At 44.1% G+C, this 17,720-nt stretch overlaps 1 protein-coding gene across 12 annotated transcripts in view; it reads left to right on the forward strand.

The window, feature by feature from the left end:
* Positions 1–3,792: 3,792 nt before the first annotated feature.
* KMT2C (lysine methyltransferase 2C) overlaps positions 3,793–17,720 on the forward strand; it is a 162,220-nt gene continuing 148,292 nt past the window's right edge. For 9 of the 12 annotated variants that reach the window (XM_033165512.1, XM_033165515.1, XM_033165514.1 and 6 more), the window contains exon 1: positions 3,793–4,087. In XM_033165512.1, the coding sequence (XP_033021403.1) occupies positions 3,894–4,087 (194 nt within the window). In that variant the 5' untranslated portion in view covers positions 3,793–3,893. Of the gene's footprint in view, positions 4,088–17,177; positions 17,611–17,720 lie in introns of those variants that run through there. The other 3 variants (XM_033165517.1, XM_033165516.1, XM_033165523.1) reach the window with 2 other exon arrangements.

Here is a 17,720-nt window from a genome sequence, read left to right on the forward strand (position 1 = left end):
GTTTAATCTCTCTCCCTGTATTCTGCTAAAGCTATACCCAGCCATAAACTCACAAAGCAGCCACACTCTCAGCCTCCACAGCACCATTCACAGTATGGGGGAAAATAATGCTGTCTATCTTTCAAGGTTATTGTGAAGCTTACTGAGATGATGCATGTAAAATACTGATATAATGCACACTCAAAAAGCCATATACAAATGTTAAATACTATTATTATGCATAAACCTATAGCAACCCTTTTAAACAAAGCTCTACATTCACTTTGGATTAATGAAACTTTTATAATGACCACAAACTGTTTAAAAATATTGGCTAACATGAGGTCACTGGTTTTTTGTTTTTGTTTTTTAAATCAAATTCTGCAGCCAGGGTCATACAAATTATGCAGTCACAGTCATCTAACTGCAATTTTGATTATGGCTACGCAGAATTCCTACTGATTTCAATGGGGCTTATTCCCAAGTAAATGGGGTTAGGATTGCAGCCTTAATTTACCCAGGAGTAAGTCCTGTTGAATTCAGTAGCTCTTAGTTCTGAACAAATGTAGCTAAAATCGCACTGTTATTTTCTGCCTCTGAAATCCTATGGCTCATTCAAAAGGTTCAAGGGTTAATTCTTTTATTGCCCATAGCTCTGGTTGCATGACTCAGCAGTTGTGATTGGTTACTCACACAATAGTTAAACCCAAATCTAGTGTCAGGAGAAGGGGGGAGAGATTCTTAAAGGCCATAAAAAAGCAAAATAAGCTTACTTGGTCAGGTGAGAATGATATGCACCCCACCTTCGAGGCAGATTTTTGCCCATTTCAAGCTCCTCCCCACTCCAGTACTACACACCCCATGTCCTGATACCAGGAGGACACCACGGAGCGAGCGACTCCTCCGAGCCAGTCTCGGGCTGTACTCTGGGACAAGTTAAATCCCATGTAATGAGGCTTAACCCCCGAGCCGAGCCTCAGAGAATCTGGGCAGGTAGCCAGCCAGCCAGCTAGGCCCCTATCCCAGGGGGAGTGGGGAGCAGGATTAGCGCCATCGCCAGCCCCCTCTACCTCCGCCCCCGAGCAACAAGAGATGCTGGAAACCATGCCTCTCCCCAGGCGATCTCCCTTGCTGGTGCCGCGCTCCCCCACACACGTAGCCCCTTGCCAATTGCGGCTCCCCACCCTCCAGGCTTCAGTCAATGAAAGCTGACCTGGGCCAGGGTGTGTAGTGTTGGACCGAGCAACTACAACCGACCTGTGTGTGTGCGTGTGTGTGTGTGTACACAGCCCTCCAATCGACGGTGCTTTCTCTGCGCCCAGGTGAAATGTCACGCCCACGGCCAGCCGGCGCTTTCTCCGCGCACACCCTCCGTCCCTGCCTTCCCCTACACGTCTGCAGAGCTATTCCCGTATTCCCTGCTCAACCTCCGCTGACCTCGCAGGGGCTGGAACAATCGCACGGCCGAAGCGCCTCCCACTTCGCGCCTGGGATGTGTGCGAGAGGTCTGGGCAGGGAAGCGCAGCAGCGCAGCTGTTGTCAGGCGCTTCCACGTGTGCATATTTTGCAGAGCGCGCGCCGAGAGGCCCGTTCACCCCCCCCCCCCCAAAAAAAGTCAGTCGCGCGTAGACTGTGTGTGAAAACAATCAGGGAAGCCTCAGGGGGTGTGGTCGTGTGAGGGTGGAGAAGTCGCAGCCAAGGCCGTGCCCAGCGTTCTTATCCCCATTGGGATGAGGTCGTAGATGGGGTTAGGTGTCCTTTTCACACCCAGACTGGGGACCATAGGAGCCAACACCTAGAGGCCGAGGTCCCTTCGAACTCCCCGCACAAATAAAATATTTGACGGGGCCAGCTCCCCTAAAGTTGATGGGCATCAGAGGTGCCAACTTGAATAAAATATAGGGGGGGGGCAGGTAAAGTTCCGCCCTGCATAATCGATCACACTCGGAGCGCACACACAATTTGAATGACAATGCCCATAAACTTGGGGGGGGGGGTCCTCATGTGCTTTATTGGGGAGTACGAAGGGACCTCAATCATCATTCAAATGGTGTGCTTGCATTCAATCTTGTGATCGATTATGTGGGGCGGGGTTATTTGTTCTCCCCCAATACAGTATTTTATTCAAAGTTGGCACCACTGCGCTGGATGAAAGGAGTTCACTCGCCGGTCTAGCGCGACACACACACACACACACACAGCCAATTTGAGTAAAATACGCGGGGGGGGGGGCGCGGACAAGCCCCGCCCCATGTAATCGAACACAAGACCTGCACACGCACTGTCCATCAACTTTGGGGTGGGCCCGGCACCCTCAAATGTTTTATTGGGGGGCCCTCGAAGGGATCTCGGCCCCCAGATGTTGGCTCCTATGCGCGCGCACACATAGTGGCGCAAAATTCGCTTGCAACACATAAACGAGGCAGCCACACCGGGACAACAATTCCTCCTAGCTGCTTCCAATCAGTTGAGAGAGAGAGACTCTCATCCCGTCCCTTGATGCCGCGCTCCACATTTTTGCCACAGCCGCTGCCGCCACCACCACATTTGCCGCTGCCAGCAGCAGCAGCGCCGCCCGTGAGGTCAGCGGCGGCGACGGCGCGTCGAATGAGATGTCTGCGCTGAGAGGGAAAGGGCTGGCCGGTGGGCGGGCGACTTGGGCAGGCGCAGTGGGGGGCCCTGCCTAGAGCAGGGGGAGGGGGAGGGCGGGGAGTTCGAGAGAGGCTGAGCGATTGTCGCCGCCGCCGCCGCCTTCCCCTCCCTCCCTCTTCTCGGAAGGTGGCGGTGGTGGCTGCGCCTGTGAGGAAAAGGAGGGCGGAAAACAACAACAGCGCGGCGTTTTGAGCGGGCGGCTGTAACGCGGCGACTGCCGTCGCCACCTCAGGGAGGAGGGTGTTTCGCCCGTCAGCCGCGCGACACCCTCCCTCCGTCTCAGTCGGGAACTGTCTCCTTCGCCCCTCCCCCGCCTCGGTTTCTTCTCTCTCTCTCTCTCTCTCCTCAAGTAAAACTTCCTGGCTGGCGGCGTCACGGGCCCGCCTGAGGGGAAAAGCAAAGAAAGGAGCGAGGGAAGGCGGAGGAGAGGAGTCGCCCTGTAATAAGCTAGCGCACACCCTAGAGCGACCCACCTCCCTTCCCAGACACCGAACACACACCGCCACCACCACCACACGGGCGCTTTCCAGTTGTACGTTCCCTTCCCTCAGCAGCAGCTGGAGGAGCTGTCAAAACTTCCACTCAGCTGCCCTCCGCCCGCCCAGCGTCGGCCTCCGCCTCCTCCCCTTCCCCCGGGGGCGGGGGAAGGGCACAGGGCCAACGTCCGATGAAGCGGCGGCGGCTGCCTCCTCCTCGGCGGCAGCAGCAGCAGCAGGAGAGGAGTCGTTGCCTGCGGCCGCCACCCTCACCGGGGCCTTGTGTGAGGAGAGAACAGGCGTCTTCGCGAGAGGGAGAGATTCCCCTCAGCTGAGGCGGCGGGAGAAGCCGGCCTGCCCTGCGCGCGCCGGCGGTTGGTGGCTGTTGGTGTCGTCGTCGTGGGTCGCGTCGCTCTCCCCTCCTGCGCCGACCTCGCCGGCCCTCCCCTCCGCCCCGCGAGGAAAGGGGTCTCGTTGCGTGTGGGCTGAGGCGGGCCCTCCTCCCTTCGCCCTCCCCATGCCGCTACCTGCGCGCTGGTCCGCGGCGGCTGAGGCCAGCAATGCGAGGCGGAGGTAGGAGAGAGGAGGAGGAGGCGGAGAAGAAGAAGAAGCAGAAGCAGCAGCAGCAGGAGAAGGCGACGACGACGACGAAGGGGAACAGAGGCAGCGGCGGGAGCAGGAGGAGCGTCAGGATCGCCGCCCTCCTCCTCCTCCTCCTCCTCACCCCCGTCCCCCAAGCTCCCTCCTCGCCCTCCATGTGCCTCCTCTCCCGTCCTGCTGACTAGGATGTCAACGGAGGAGCAGAGCCCGGCGCCGGCGGCCGAGCAGCCGCGAGAGCCGCCTCCTCCACCGCCGCCGCCGCCACCGCAACAACTCCCCGAGCCGGGAGCTCCCCCCACGGCGGCGGCCGCCACAGACAAAAGACCTAGGGGCCGGCCTCGCAAAGATGGCGCTTCCCCTTTCCAGAGAGTCAGGAAGAAGTAAGTTCAGTGCTTGAGGGGATGGTGGCGAGAGGGAGAGAGAGAAAGGGAAGGCAGGGCAGGGCAGGGCAGGAGCGCTGTCAGCTCCAGGAAGGGGCTTCCTCCCCCTCCTCCTCTCTCCTGACCCAGTTGTCATGTCGAGAAGGGCCACCTCTGGCCTCTTTTCCTCCTCCATCCTCTCCCCTTTGCACTTTGCCTCCCCTCCCCTTCCCTTCCTCGCCTGCTTCTGCCTTTCCTTTTGTTTATACTTTTTTCACTCCACCCTGCCCCAGTGCCATATTGAGAAAGGCCCTGGCTTACCTTCCTCTCCTACTTCCTTCTTTCTTTCTCTTCCCCACCCCCCTGTTTTGTCACCGTCCTGCCATTCCCATTATTTTCCTTACTTTTAACTTATTTTTGTTGTTCTCCTGCCCCAGGTTTCATGCTTAGAATCGCTCTCCTCTTTTTCTTCTCTCTCTTTTATTATCCTACTCTTTCTATTTTTAATTTTGTTCTTCCTCTCTTCTTTTGATTAGTTTCTCTCACCAGGTCTTTTCTAGCTTTCTAGACCTGTGCTTCTCTTGACCACACACACACACATATACACACACTGCAATATAGTGGGTTTGTTTTTCCTTTTGTTTTGTTTTTTAAACCTGTTTTTAAAAGTCCGGTTTTGCCATAACAGGATTACTTTTGAAAACAAATTTCTTCTCACTCTCGCTGCATACAAGCAGCACAGTCTATCAATCTTAGGATGGTGATTGTGTAATGGGAAGCTCCTCCCTAGGAGCTGTCAAAAGCCACAGCCAGGGGTATGCACAACAACAGGAGAGTGGCTGGGGGAAGATTGTGGTGTTTTGGCTTTGTCTCTTGCTACTGCCATCTTTCTGTTTGTTAGCATCCTGTCAGTTGATGTGAAGAAATTAAATTAGTGTCTCGTTTTATGGCTCTGAGTACTTGAGTATTAATGAAAACAAGGAGCATTATGTTGTCCTTTGCTGAATCTGACACTGGAGATGCAGGTAGTTTTGGCTTTCTTTTACATAGAAAGCATAATTCAAAAATTAACGTACTTATTTTTGTACTGAGGTTTGGGAGTACTTTGATACTAAGCATCTATGCTCTGTGTAATAATATGGAGTCATATAATGTATATGCTATAATTCTGTACTGGTCTTTGAAGCACACAGTTCTTCTGCCTCCAGTTGTATGGAAAAGAAAGGGGGTTATGGGTAGTAGCTAACTTTTAGAATATTACTTTCCATCTCAAAACAAAACAGACACTATGCTTGGCTTTCAACAGTTCAGATACTTGATTTAAAAAAAATATCAAAGGGATATGGGAAACCCTACTCATGTGGGCCTTGGCTGGATAATATATAGCTAAAGTTGACACTGCTGTTTTTATTGCATTTGCTTTATGCTGATACCAACTCATTCCTCCTTTTTATTTGATTGCTCAATAAAAGCAATCCTTTAAATTTTCAGGCAAAATTCAGAAATGTGATATTTTTATGTGCAGTTGGAAAAAAAAGATTAAGGAAGTGAGGAGAAATAACTTGCTAGTTTTTTCATCCATGGCAATGTATCCAGGAGGCATAGTACCATCAGTTATTGAAGACACCTGTATCTGAAGAAGTGTGCATGCACACGAAAGCTCATACCAAGAACAAACTTAGTTGGTCTCTAAGGTGCTACTGGAAGGATTTTTTTATTTTTTATTTTGTTTTTTCTTTATTACCTATTAGCTATACCTAGTATTGTGTAAAAACTAGCATGAAGGCCTTGCCATTAGATGGCTTTCAGAAGTAATAGTGTGCAGCTACAGATAGGTACTTGATTTGTTCTTAACATTTTTAAAAAAAACAACTAAATTTAAGGTTGTTGTTTTTAATTGGCTAGGAAGTAAGGTTGTGATGCAAAAGGGATTTCTATATTATTCTATGGTTGCAAAATAGTCTGCATGTACACTGTGTATAAAGAGAACATGGGAAGGTGCTGTACTGGGGAATTCATTTGGCAGGTTTCTGTTTTTGGAGTGCTGCTTTACACTAAAATGTGTATGAAATACACATAAACAAATGGATAACAAGACAAATCCCTGCATAGTTGTGGCTACCATACATTTGTCTGAATTGCATTGCCTTGGGGGAAATTGTGAGCATGGAGGCTTGGCAGTTTTCAAAGAGACGTTGTACAGTTGTTCCCCAACCTTAGATATCTTTGTTTACTTTTTTATTGTACATCTCACACAGAACATACTATGGGGATTCTGCTTGTGGCAGACTGCAACACTGAGGGAAGGAGATGGTGTTTAAAGTATGTAGGCTCCAAACTATTTTGTGCCGTATTGGTCAAAGTCAGTATCATGGATTGTTTCTGTAATGGTATGTACCGGTAAATACAGCTCATATGGTGGAGCACTGATGGAATGTGTTCCTCTCATTTTATAGACAGGCTTCCTTGCTGTGCACCAGCTGCAGCCACCAGAATGCATAAATGACATGGTCCCTACACAATGGACTTAAAATTAAGTTTAAAAATATGGAACTCCTGTCTTGATATTTATGAATGACAGCAGACCAGTCTGAATCTGACAACAAGCCTAGCAGCCTTCTTTCCAGAAGAGGCTGGTGGGAAAAGCTCCTGGTCACTGCTACCAGTTCCAGATGCAGTGGTTGAAGAGAATCCCTAGGCTATAGTGTTGATGGGAGGATAAACCCCATCAATACTGGTAAGCATATCCCTCCAGGTTACAAGACTGAGGCAATGATGGTTGGCAGGTCTTTGCCTTCATCCCGTTATCGACTAACATGAGATATAAAAAAATAGAGAGAGTGTGTGTACATTATGCTTAGATTATTGATGACACCTCAGCAGTCTACTTAGATGTGATTTCGGCCTATCTCCATCATGAATGGGAATTAAATGGAACATATATATTGTAGGAGGATTTCTGAAACCCCCATTCCAAAACCAGTCCCATGTGCTACCTGACAAGCTACTCCACAAATCAGGAACTTCTCAAGGAGCTATGGAATGGCAGTATAAATAAATGTTTAAAAAGGAACAGTATTGGTAGATGCTTGTTCATGCAGCTTGCTGGATCCCCGCCCATGGCTTGTGAAAGCCACATGGGACAAGCAAGCTGCTTTGCTGATCTGTGACCATCAGAGCTTCTAACAGGGACCACACAACAGACCAAAATCCACTATCTTTGGAATCAAGTTTAAGCCTTATTACTGATTTGTAGAAAGTTATTGCCTAGTTTCCAGCCTTTTTCTTTTTAAGAACAATTAATTAGGCCAATTTATAAAGCTATTTTGTTTCTTTACCCATTGCAGTATGCTTTCCAACCTGCTTTGGGACAATGCTTGTGATCCTTTCCCAAATTTTATAGAGGAAATTATATTCCATGAATCTATTTACAACAACAACAACAATTTATTCGACCGTCAGTCAGAACACAATCATTATCCATACAATTTTTTTAAAAAACCTGAGACAACTCAGAGGGGTTTACATTAAAACATACACTAAAAGTAGATTATGCATAAAGACCATATCGATACTATCGATTTTAACCTTACGTCGTTTAAGGGCCAAAAAAAGAAATTTGGCCACCTCAAAGGTTGTGGTACCAGTAAAATTATTCACCAAAAACGAAACCTGACGTTCTCTATCTACCGGGTTAAGTGGAGCTATCAGTTTTTGTCTAAGGTCTACATAAAATGGACAGGTCAGGAGAATGTGTTAAGTTGACTCAACCATTCCCAAGGCACAGGGACAGACTCTCAGAGCATATGGGACTCCCTTGTATCTTCCCAACAAGACCGCTGTTTCCAGGACGTTTAACCTTGCTGCTGCGAGGAGTCTGCAGTATTCCACATATTGGATTTCCCCCAGGTAGGGGGCTGGTGAATTCTGGAAGATCTGCTCCCCTAAAACATCCCTGGTTTCACACAAGCAATGTCCTCTTGTCTAGCAATGTCCCTCAGTCTTTGAGAGATCACTGCTTTGGCATGAGTGAATGTCATAGACTCCAGAAAGAGATGTGACAGTCCGCAAGTCTGTTTAAAATCTCTTTTTCCCACGAGGATTGGAAATCATCCCTCAGTATCAGGGGTGCCATGCCTACCTGGTTAACCTTGGGGTTGGTCTGGAAGCTGCAGCTGGTGCAGAGCATGATGGCTAGGTTGCTTGTGGGGGCAAACCATCACCAGCATGTAACACTCTGCTTACAGAATTGGCACAGGCTGCCAGGCTGCTACTAGGCCAAGTTCAAGGTGTTGGTGGTAATATATAAGGCTGTGTATAGCTCAGGACTATCTTATTTGAGAGACTCCATTTTCCTTTATAGACCCAGTAGATCTCGGCAGTATGCAGGAAAGTTTTTCCTGCAAATTACAAAGATCTCAGAAGTACGGTATGCTCTGCAGTAACTAAACAGAGCTTTCAGTGTGGATGCCCCCGTTTTGCATTCTTGTTGAGATATGACAGGTGTCCACTATCTGCACTTTCCATAAACAATTGAATACTTTTTTGTTCAGACAGGCTTTCCCAGCTGGATAATTTGGTCTTCGCTTGTGACTGCCTATTTTGTAGTTTTTTTGGTGTGTGTTTTTTATTTTTTTTGTACATTGTCTTGAGACAATTGTATGAAAGGCAGTTTATAAATTGATGTTATGGTAATATGCTCTCAGTAGAATTAAGATAGGAGTTTTAGTTTCAATTGTAATAAAACATTTTTAATAAAAAAAATCATAGACTTAACATCATCCTATTTTTGAATGAAGGCTCTTAAAGTGAAGCTAACCAGTAAAGCTGAAATGTTAGCGTTATACCTGTTTATTTTGGCTGTGTGACAAAAATGCAGAATAAGTAACATAACCATTTTAATGATGTTTCTATTACCAAAGTTTTCATATTACTATACTGAAATGAATTCAGAAAAGTGATCCTTGCAAGCATGTTCTGGGTACTTCTGAAATACCTACAAGACTTGATGCTAATATTTTATAGTAACCCATATAAGCAATAATTATGATTATTAATTCAAAGTGTCATAGGTCACATGAAGGCAAGAAAATTTAAAATAATTAAGTAGGGTAGCATGTTGTTTGGTGCTTAAAAAGTAATGGCAGATCTTATTATAAATGCTGCATCATATTTGCATCATATTCAAGTTCCAGAAGGTGCAGGAAAAACTCACTGTAAGGACATTTCCCTTTCAAAACATTACTACATAAAGTATCATTTACTACATAAAGTATCAGTGTGGTGTAGTGGTTAAGAGTGGTAGACTCGTAATCTGGTGAACCGGGTTCGCGTCTCCGCTCCTCCACATGCAGCTGCTGGGTGACCTTGGGCTAGTCACACTTCTCTGAAGTCTCTCAGCCCCACTCACCTCACAGAGTGTTTGTTGTGGGGGAGGAAGGGAAAGGAGAATGTTAGCCGCTTTGATACTCCTTCGGGTAGTGATAAAGCGGGATATCAAATCCAAACTCTTCTTACTCTTCTTCTTCTTTTTCTAGTGGGATTATGCTTAATGCAGATGTCTAGCATGTCAATATGATTGCTTTGTGTATTCTGTTATAGAGAGTAGCCAATCATAGTGGTAATATAAACAAAACCATTATTGTAATAGCTGAACATATGTGTGTGCAACTAAGGTCTCAGCAAGCCTGCTTTTTGAATGTTGACTGGTATGTCGTTGAGAATGCATATGCAACACCTTTTTGGCCTGTTCCAAATATAGCTTTTCATATTACTCATATTGTGAAGTGAATGTAAAAATTGACCTCTTCTAGGATGTAAACAGTTATATGAATTTATCCAGAGAGTCTAGAAGTAGTTGAAGTGCCTTGTGAATGAAATGTGGTGTCGTTAACTGGCATGGCATTGCCCTTTATAAGTAGAAGACATCCTATCAAAAGAAACTGTTAATAGCTGCAATCCAACCAAGAGTTAGGCATATAACTAAATAGCTTCTTTCAATAAACCAAAAATTGTATACTCATTTGGATTATTTTTGTTTCGGGGGTGGGGACAACATGCATTTTTCTATTAACTGCAAATCTTATACATGTTTGCCCAGAAATGTCACTGATTCAATTGGCCTTGCTCTATAGTAAGTGTGTTTAGGTATGTAACCTAAGAATCTCAACATGATTATTAGTAATAATGATGCTGTGATTGTTAATAATTATTGATGCATTTCCCATTCTTACTGAAACTTAACCCAAATGGGAGTACAATTTCCAATCAACTGAAAGAAAAACTCTGACACATGAGCCCTTATTATGATTAGTAGAAATATTTGCTATTAACGAATGATGGGATAAACTATTCTGCTGTTACATATTAACAATTAGAAATTTCCATATCAAGTCATGAAAATGCACCCTTTTATTAGAGTAAGTTTATTAGAATAAGTTGAAATGCTGCTTGCATTCCCCCACTTGAATTTACAGAGGCAAAAAATAGACTTTATTTTATGAATATATAGTGTTGGTATATGTATAAAACCAATCCTCTACTTAAAAGTTTAACTTGATATCTTAAAAAAAATTCTTGCTCATTCACCCCAAAGCCATAAACGTCTATCTGCTTGTATTTAGATACCCTACACTAGGGTAGAACCCCCTTATGTTAACATCTGCATCTCACAATGGCAAGGTGTATTCTACCCAAAGAAGCTTCTAAGTTTAGAATGAAGGCAGCAGATGGTGATGAGATGGGTGTAGCAAAACAAACAATGAGACAGCTGTGAACAGTACAACGCCTCCCTCTCGTTCCACAGTACAATGAGTTACTGGGCATAGCATGTCAGGTGCTTAAGCATTAGTTCTTTTGTAGGCATTGCATCTTGGATTCTTAACAAGACATTTCTTGAGTGGTGGTGTAGTTGAATAGTTGTGTAGATTTCCTCTGTCCCTCTAGAAATGTCTTCAATGCTTAGGAAAGGCTTGAGTCTAGAAATACAGTCCATGTAGCACAGCATCCATAGGGAGGGAAACTAATGGAATTAGTAGATGATGAGGTGAAGATGTTATCCTTTCTGGATTATGCTTCAGCTTGTTCACCTTCATCTATCCCCAAATTGCCTCCAAAATTCAAGAATGCCACAACAACCCTGGGATTTATAGGTGGAAAACAAATAGCTGTATTTTATCAGCATACTGATGACATTGCAGCCCCAACATCTGGATGACTTCCCCAGCAGTTTCATGTAGATATTAAACTGTATGGACAAGGTGGAACCCAGTAGCACCCTGTATGCCAAACTCCCCCAGCACCACCTTCTGAGACCAACCCTTTGTGGAAAAACTGGAGTCACTGCAGTGCTATGCTTCCTCAGCAGGGATGGTGGACAAATTATTTTGCTTCATATCTGGGAACAAATTGACTTGCTATGAACCTTTTAGACCGTTGTGCACATTAGAAATCATTTAGTTTGTACCTCTTCAATCTGCTACTTACAGTTCAATAAAGTGGTCTGAGGGCAACCCTTGAACTTTACCCCTTTCTTAATACCTTGTTCTCTAGCAGCACATACCGTAGAAGGAAACACACTGGGGGTGGGGAAAGCAAATGCCAAAAGGGAACGGAAGATAAATATTCATCCAGCCATCCCAACTCCTAATGTGGGTGGTGGTACTGAAAGCAGTTGAGAAATCCAGGAAAACTAATAGGATTGCAGTACTCCATCCATTCTCTGATGTATGCCATCCATTAGAGCAATAAAGGCTGTTTCCATCCCAAAATTTCCATTCTAAAATGGGATTGGAATGAATTCAAATAATCAGTTTCCTTGAAGCTACGATGATTTTTTTAAAAAACAATCAGTCATGAATCTTAGATTTGTTTATGTATTGTAATTTCTTTTAAGGTATTACCTTCTACAACCAATCATGTAAAATATTAATATAATATATAATTTTGATACAATGCTAAATGAACAATGAAAGAACAATGGAAGTTCTCCATAAAAGTGGAATTTCCCCCTTCTCCTCTTTAACTGTTCCAGTACATCTTTGTGTACTCCTACTTTCTTATAGGTTTCCTTTGTTTGGTTTTCTGCAATCCACCCAACCACTTTTTATTTGATTTTTATATGTGTAATTTGGATTGCGACTTCTCAGTAAAATATAGTGTTTTCTCCACTAAAAAGCATGCAGTGACCAGATATAATCCAGATATTAGGTGATGTGAAAACACTAAGCCAGGTATAAATAACTTGGTGGTGGGGTTAATGCCTTTCCATAAGGAAAAGAGAAAGTGAGCGCAACACTGGTTGATGAGGATGCCACTAAAAGGTTTAATTACATGGAATCCAGAAGACTGGATCTAGAAGACATCTAGGAAGAAGAGGCAATATAATTATACATTATCTAATTGTGTGGGATCAAAACACAATTTACATAAGCTTTGGGCCCTGATTTAAAGGATTCCATAAACTTGGTAATACAGTACTTCTGCAGCCCCATCCCTACCTTACAAGATGCCTTCAAAACGTTGGGCATCTTAGGAAGCATCTTCACATGCTGTGAGAAAAGTTGTTTTGTGAGGTGGAAAAATTAAAAGCTCCATTGTATGTTTACGAAACCTTGTATATGCCTGAAGGGATTCATGAACCTGGTTGTGAATGTGGTATTTTTCCAATGAGGTGTACAAACATGGAAGTCTGCTTCTATATGCATACTTCCTTTAGCTGGATCAAGGGATCTATGTGTTTAACTGTACTCTGAAAAGAGGTTGGTTAGGCATGTCTTTGACATAACTGACTTGTTTGCCTTTAGTTCAGATTTCTTATTTTTGTCTGTAACTTTGGAGGTTGGTATATTTCTGAGTATCTGCTATGATGGATTAATTATTTTTTGTGTTACTATAGAAGAGAATTGGCAAACTTCCAAGTTGTGATTGTGAAAATAACGTATTATGTTACTTCTGAATATTATTAACTTGTTTTCCTGGGACTTCATAGTAAAGGGAAGCACATTTTGGTCTCTGTCACTGACCAGAGGATCTGGGGCCACTGGAATGTTGCATCCCATGCCGCATGACAGGGGAAAGACCAGCTTCATGACAGGGGAAAGACCAGCCTGTCTCATTCATTAGCCAGAGAAGCAGCTGCTGCAGGTACCGGTAACTTGCTTCCCTTCCCATGTCAGAAAGAACACTCTGCTCAAGCAGTTGCCCTGGGGTCACAGAAGCATGGAGGGAGAACATTCTGGCCCCATCCTTTGGCCAAAGAGCAACAGCCACCAGTTCACATGAGAACAACAGCAAGGGAAGATCAGCTTGGCCTGAACTGGATATAAATGTCTGCTTACACCTCAATAGCATCATCCGGCTGTAAACTGATCCCTTCCTTTGCCCATCTTGTCATCTTAGATCTTCCCATCATCCTTACAAACTGACTCTCACTTTTTAAAATTGATATGAGTGACTTTGGGGGATAATAATTGACTGAAAAACATGATAAAAGAATAGCTTGACACACACCCTGAGCTCCCCTTTTGAAGTGCAGAGTAGGCACAGTGATTTGTGCAGGTCCTGTCCAAAGTTATGGGACTGAGCAAGCAAGTGGGCACTCCTGTAAGTAGGCTGAGTCTGCTCATATTGCCACAACTGGTGTCACGTCCTTGAGGATGGAGGTCAGGGTGATAGTGCCAGCTCACTGTTGTACCTAGTAGACCATGGCAGGGATCACTCTGCTAGCTAGAGGTTGGGACAGTTACCACTGCATCTGAACTTGGGATGTCCACTGTTGCTGAGGCAGGCCTTTTCCTGACAGTCCACTTGGTCACTCCCTAGCAACTAGATCAGTACCCACAAAGCCACTGGATCCTTCTCCAGGATTGGTTTCCAGACTCACATCACATTCCCCAGCCCCTGCCAAGAAGTCTTTGTGGGGCTCATGACAATTGTTTCTTTGTGAGAGTGAGCAAACTACACCACCTTGAAAGTGAGCCTGTTCTGTATTAAAACCCTTGGACTCCAAGGAATGTTTATTAACTATCAGCTGATGGCAGGTATTTGCCTCCTTTGACAGGATAGTTGAGTGGGTGAACCCTGTGCATTTAATCTTGGATGAAACTGATTATCTTGGCCCACTTCATTCTAGTTTCAGGCCTGATATTGGCATGGAAATTTCATTGCCCTGATGGATTACCATTATGGATGGGAGATTTAGAATGAGGTGACAGTGTACTTTATGCTGATGTCATCCAGAGCTGCTGCTTTTCAACCCTAACCACTGCTTGGAATCCTGAATGGATGAGGGCCAATACAATAATATTCAGTCCAGATAAGATGGAGGTTCTGTTGGTAGATGGTTCATCTACCAACTCATCTCCTTGCTGCCAGGGACCTCCTCACAGCCTACTCATTCAAAGCTGAAATCCTAAACCTGACCTTTGCCTGGTCCATGGGGTCACGCTGCACAGAAGGGCCCCCACTCACCCTTGCTTGGCAGTCTTGCCCTCTGATGGTTTCCTTGATCACTGGCCTTTGTTCTCTGCTAATGGCCCATCCAGCTGGCTCTGTGGAGCTCCCTGGGCATATTAGCATAACTAAATCCAGGGGGTTTGGCAAAGTTTAATCATACCTTGACTAATTTTAACTTTTACTAAATCCAGGAATTAAGGGCAATCTGCCCCTCCCCCAACATTAACATTTTGCTATTTTTCCTTATGAGAAAGGTGGCATACATAGGAAGTGTTTTCCCATTCAGCATATTTTGTTCAAAACTAATTTAGATTTCATTGTATAAATATTCTGTAATATAGAAGAAGCAATTTTAAACTACAATTTATTTGTTAAAGTCAACTGTCATGAAGTATCCCATTAAAAATCCTACAGTGTGCATAGTATACCTCTGGAAAGATGACAGATACTCAACACATTTGTAGTTCTGGGGTAAGGTATCCCAGCCTCTGTATCTCAGCTATTGTGAGTTATATATGTGTTTAAACTCCAGCTGACCAGCAAGCTCTTTCCCTAAGGGATGCCATGATGTCATATTTTATGACATCATGACACACGTTAGAAGGAGCTTGGAAAAAATATTGTCCTGTTAATGAAGGACCTACCGGTAGGTTTTTACACACAATGCATTTTTTTATCCTTCCCAACATTCCTGATCTTCATACCTTTTTATATATGAATTTACTGTATAAATATTATCTTTGTGGAATTATTTTTCTGTATATACACTCAGCTGAATGACACAAGCTGGAATGTTTTCCAATTGCCAATGTGTTGTGGGTGAATGGGGAGTGAAACATGTATTTGTTTTCTTTATCAAGTTATATAACTTCATCTAACCTTTAAAATTTTAAATTAATATTTCTAACTATTGTACACAACACCAATACCAAATCTAGGCTAGTTTCAACACTAGAATTTAAATCAGTCAGACTGTGTTCTAATCTAGATGAGGCTTATTTAACTCCTTATGCATACTCAGTGTGTAATATTGTTATTAGTGAGAATCAAGTCTCTCTCATCTTTCACAAACATTCCTGTGGCATAGATAGCATTGATAGCAGAGTGACTGTTAGCTCAATAGATTTTCATTTCTTTATATTTCACTATTGTATTGTTACACACAAAGTGGGATTTGTTTTTTATTTTAAAAGTACAGTTTGCTTTATTCAGATGTGTTGCTTACTTTCTGGATTATTGATCTGATAATAAGTTTTAGGACTGAGTGCAACTTATTTTTTATTTTCTGATTGTTGCAGAAGCACAGCAGAATAATCCCGTACTGTGATACTGATATTCTGAGCCAACATAAAATGGTATGCTGATGGAGGGTGGTGGATCGGTGTTGCTTAATTAAGCAGTAGCCACTGTTTCCAGATTAAAAATTGTTGCATTGTACAGGACTGGACACGTGATGTAAATCTTGCCCTGACCGCACTGAAGTTGCATCTGATACACTTTGTGTCAGATGCAGCAAAATTGTGCTGTATCTATATGGTTGGTGTATCAATTACACGTGCATTCTGATCCTGTTTCTTTCAAAGTAAGGCCCACAAATTTTTGAGTTTTAAAATTACAATTATAAGAGTACCAAGTCGATGAACATAAGATTACAGCCTTGTCTTTTTAACCAAACAGAAAATTTTGCATTATTGGGGAAAGTCTGAAATAGCTTAAGTTAAATAAAAAACTATTATTGTTTTTTAAAAAAACATATGAATATTAGCTTGAAAATAGTTTCAATTTTGACATGAAGATAATTTTTGATTTTCTAATAATCTAAAGAGTAGTATCAAGCTTATTTAATTTTGCACAAGTAAACATTGCTTGAAACATACTCCACTCCAGAAAGACTGGAGTCCAGTGTCCTCCTTGGTTTAAGACCTTGTGATGGATAGGTTAGTTTTGAAGGATAACTGGGTGAGTTTGTGATATTTTTAGAGGACAAGCTCAGGAATAAAAGCTCAAGTGAAATAAAAGTTACATAATGCTTCCTTTGTTTCTGTTCACTTGAACTGTATTTTTGGCAGAAGCTAGTTGAGGGACTGGAAAGGGGACAGAGAAAGAAATGGTACCAGTGTGTTGAGAGTAAGTTGAATGAAAACTCTAGTTTAAAATCGTACTGAAAGGTTAACACACATAAATTAGAGGTGGAGAAACGAAGTTCTTTAGCAAGAGAAAACAAGGCCTCTTTTTCCCTGCTTATGGAACTATTCACGGGAGGCAGACTGAAGCCCCTAATGGCCTGAGATGACAGGTTTCCTCCCTGCTTTGAGACTGTCCACAGGCTTTTGGACATGCAGCTCTTAACGGAAATATAACGTGAGTTCCGTCAGACCATGAAACCCTCACCTTGATTTTGTCCAACATTTCTCCCCTGTTGTGCCAGCAGAGAGCTTATTGGAGACTGAGGGTTATTGTGATTGAGTAAATATCAGTTTGTCAAATACAGTACATTGTTAGCTGGTCAGGAAAGAGTTAAGTCAGAGGCTGCTTTCCTAGCGAGTGTGGCCGGGGCTCGTCGTTCCGGATCCTTGGTGGGAGAAATCCAGTCCGCACATTGGTGGCGCTCGGAATTGTCGGATCTACTTTCTCCAGCCCTGCTTTTTCTTCTTCATTCCTCCCCTCCCCTTCTCCTCCTCCTCTTCCTCCGGCGGCTCTAGTTTTGGATGGGGGACTCCTTAAGGGGTGAAGTTCCGCGGCGTTTTGGGGGGCTCGGAAATAACATTTGTAAGCAGTGCCCGCAGTGGAGGTGAGGGCAGGACTCGCCTGGGGGAGCGCCTGCCAGTTGTCTTCGCCGAGGCTGCTAGGGAAGCAGCTTGGGAAGTGAAGTGTTGTTTGATTTGGGAGAGTAATATGGCTGATCTAAGGGAGTGCTGAACAATTTGTCTCTCTCCACGCGACACTGGGCTTGGATTCTAACATGTAAATAACTTCTTCCTTCGGGTAATCGGCTTGGGGCACCGATGCCTGCTCCTTCATCCTTCCTACGGGTTTTGTGAAAGGTTACGCGGTTGTGGATGACGTTGTGCAGAAAAAATTGAAGGGTGGTAAGTACCCTGCCGTCAACTTCTTTGTATTAAAGGGCAAAATATGACAGGAGCCCTGGAGCTATATATGGCAGACAGGCTATTTTACAGTTCTGTGAAGATGGATGGTG

The sequence above is a fragment of the Lacerta agilis genome, chromosome 12 (genome assembly GCF_009819535.1).
Source record: "Lacerta agilis isolate rLacAgi1 chromosome 12, rLacAgi1.pri, whole genome shotgun sequence".
NCBI classification, from domain to species: Eukaryota; Metazoa; Chordata; class Lepidosauria; order Squamata; family Lacertidae; genus Lacerta; species Lacerta agilis.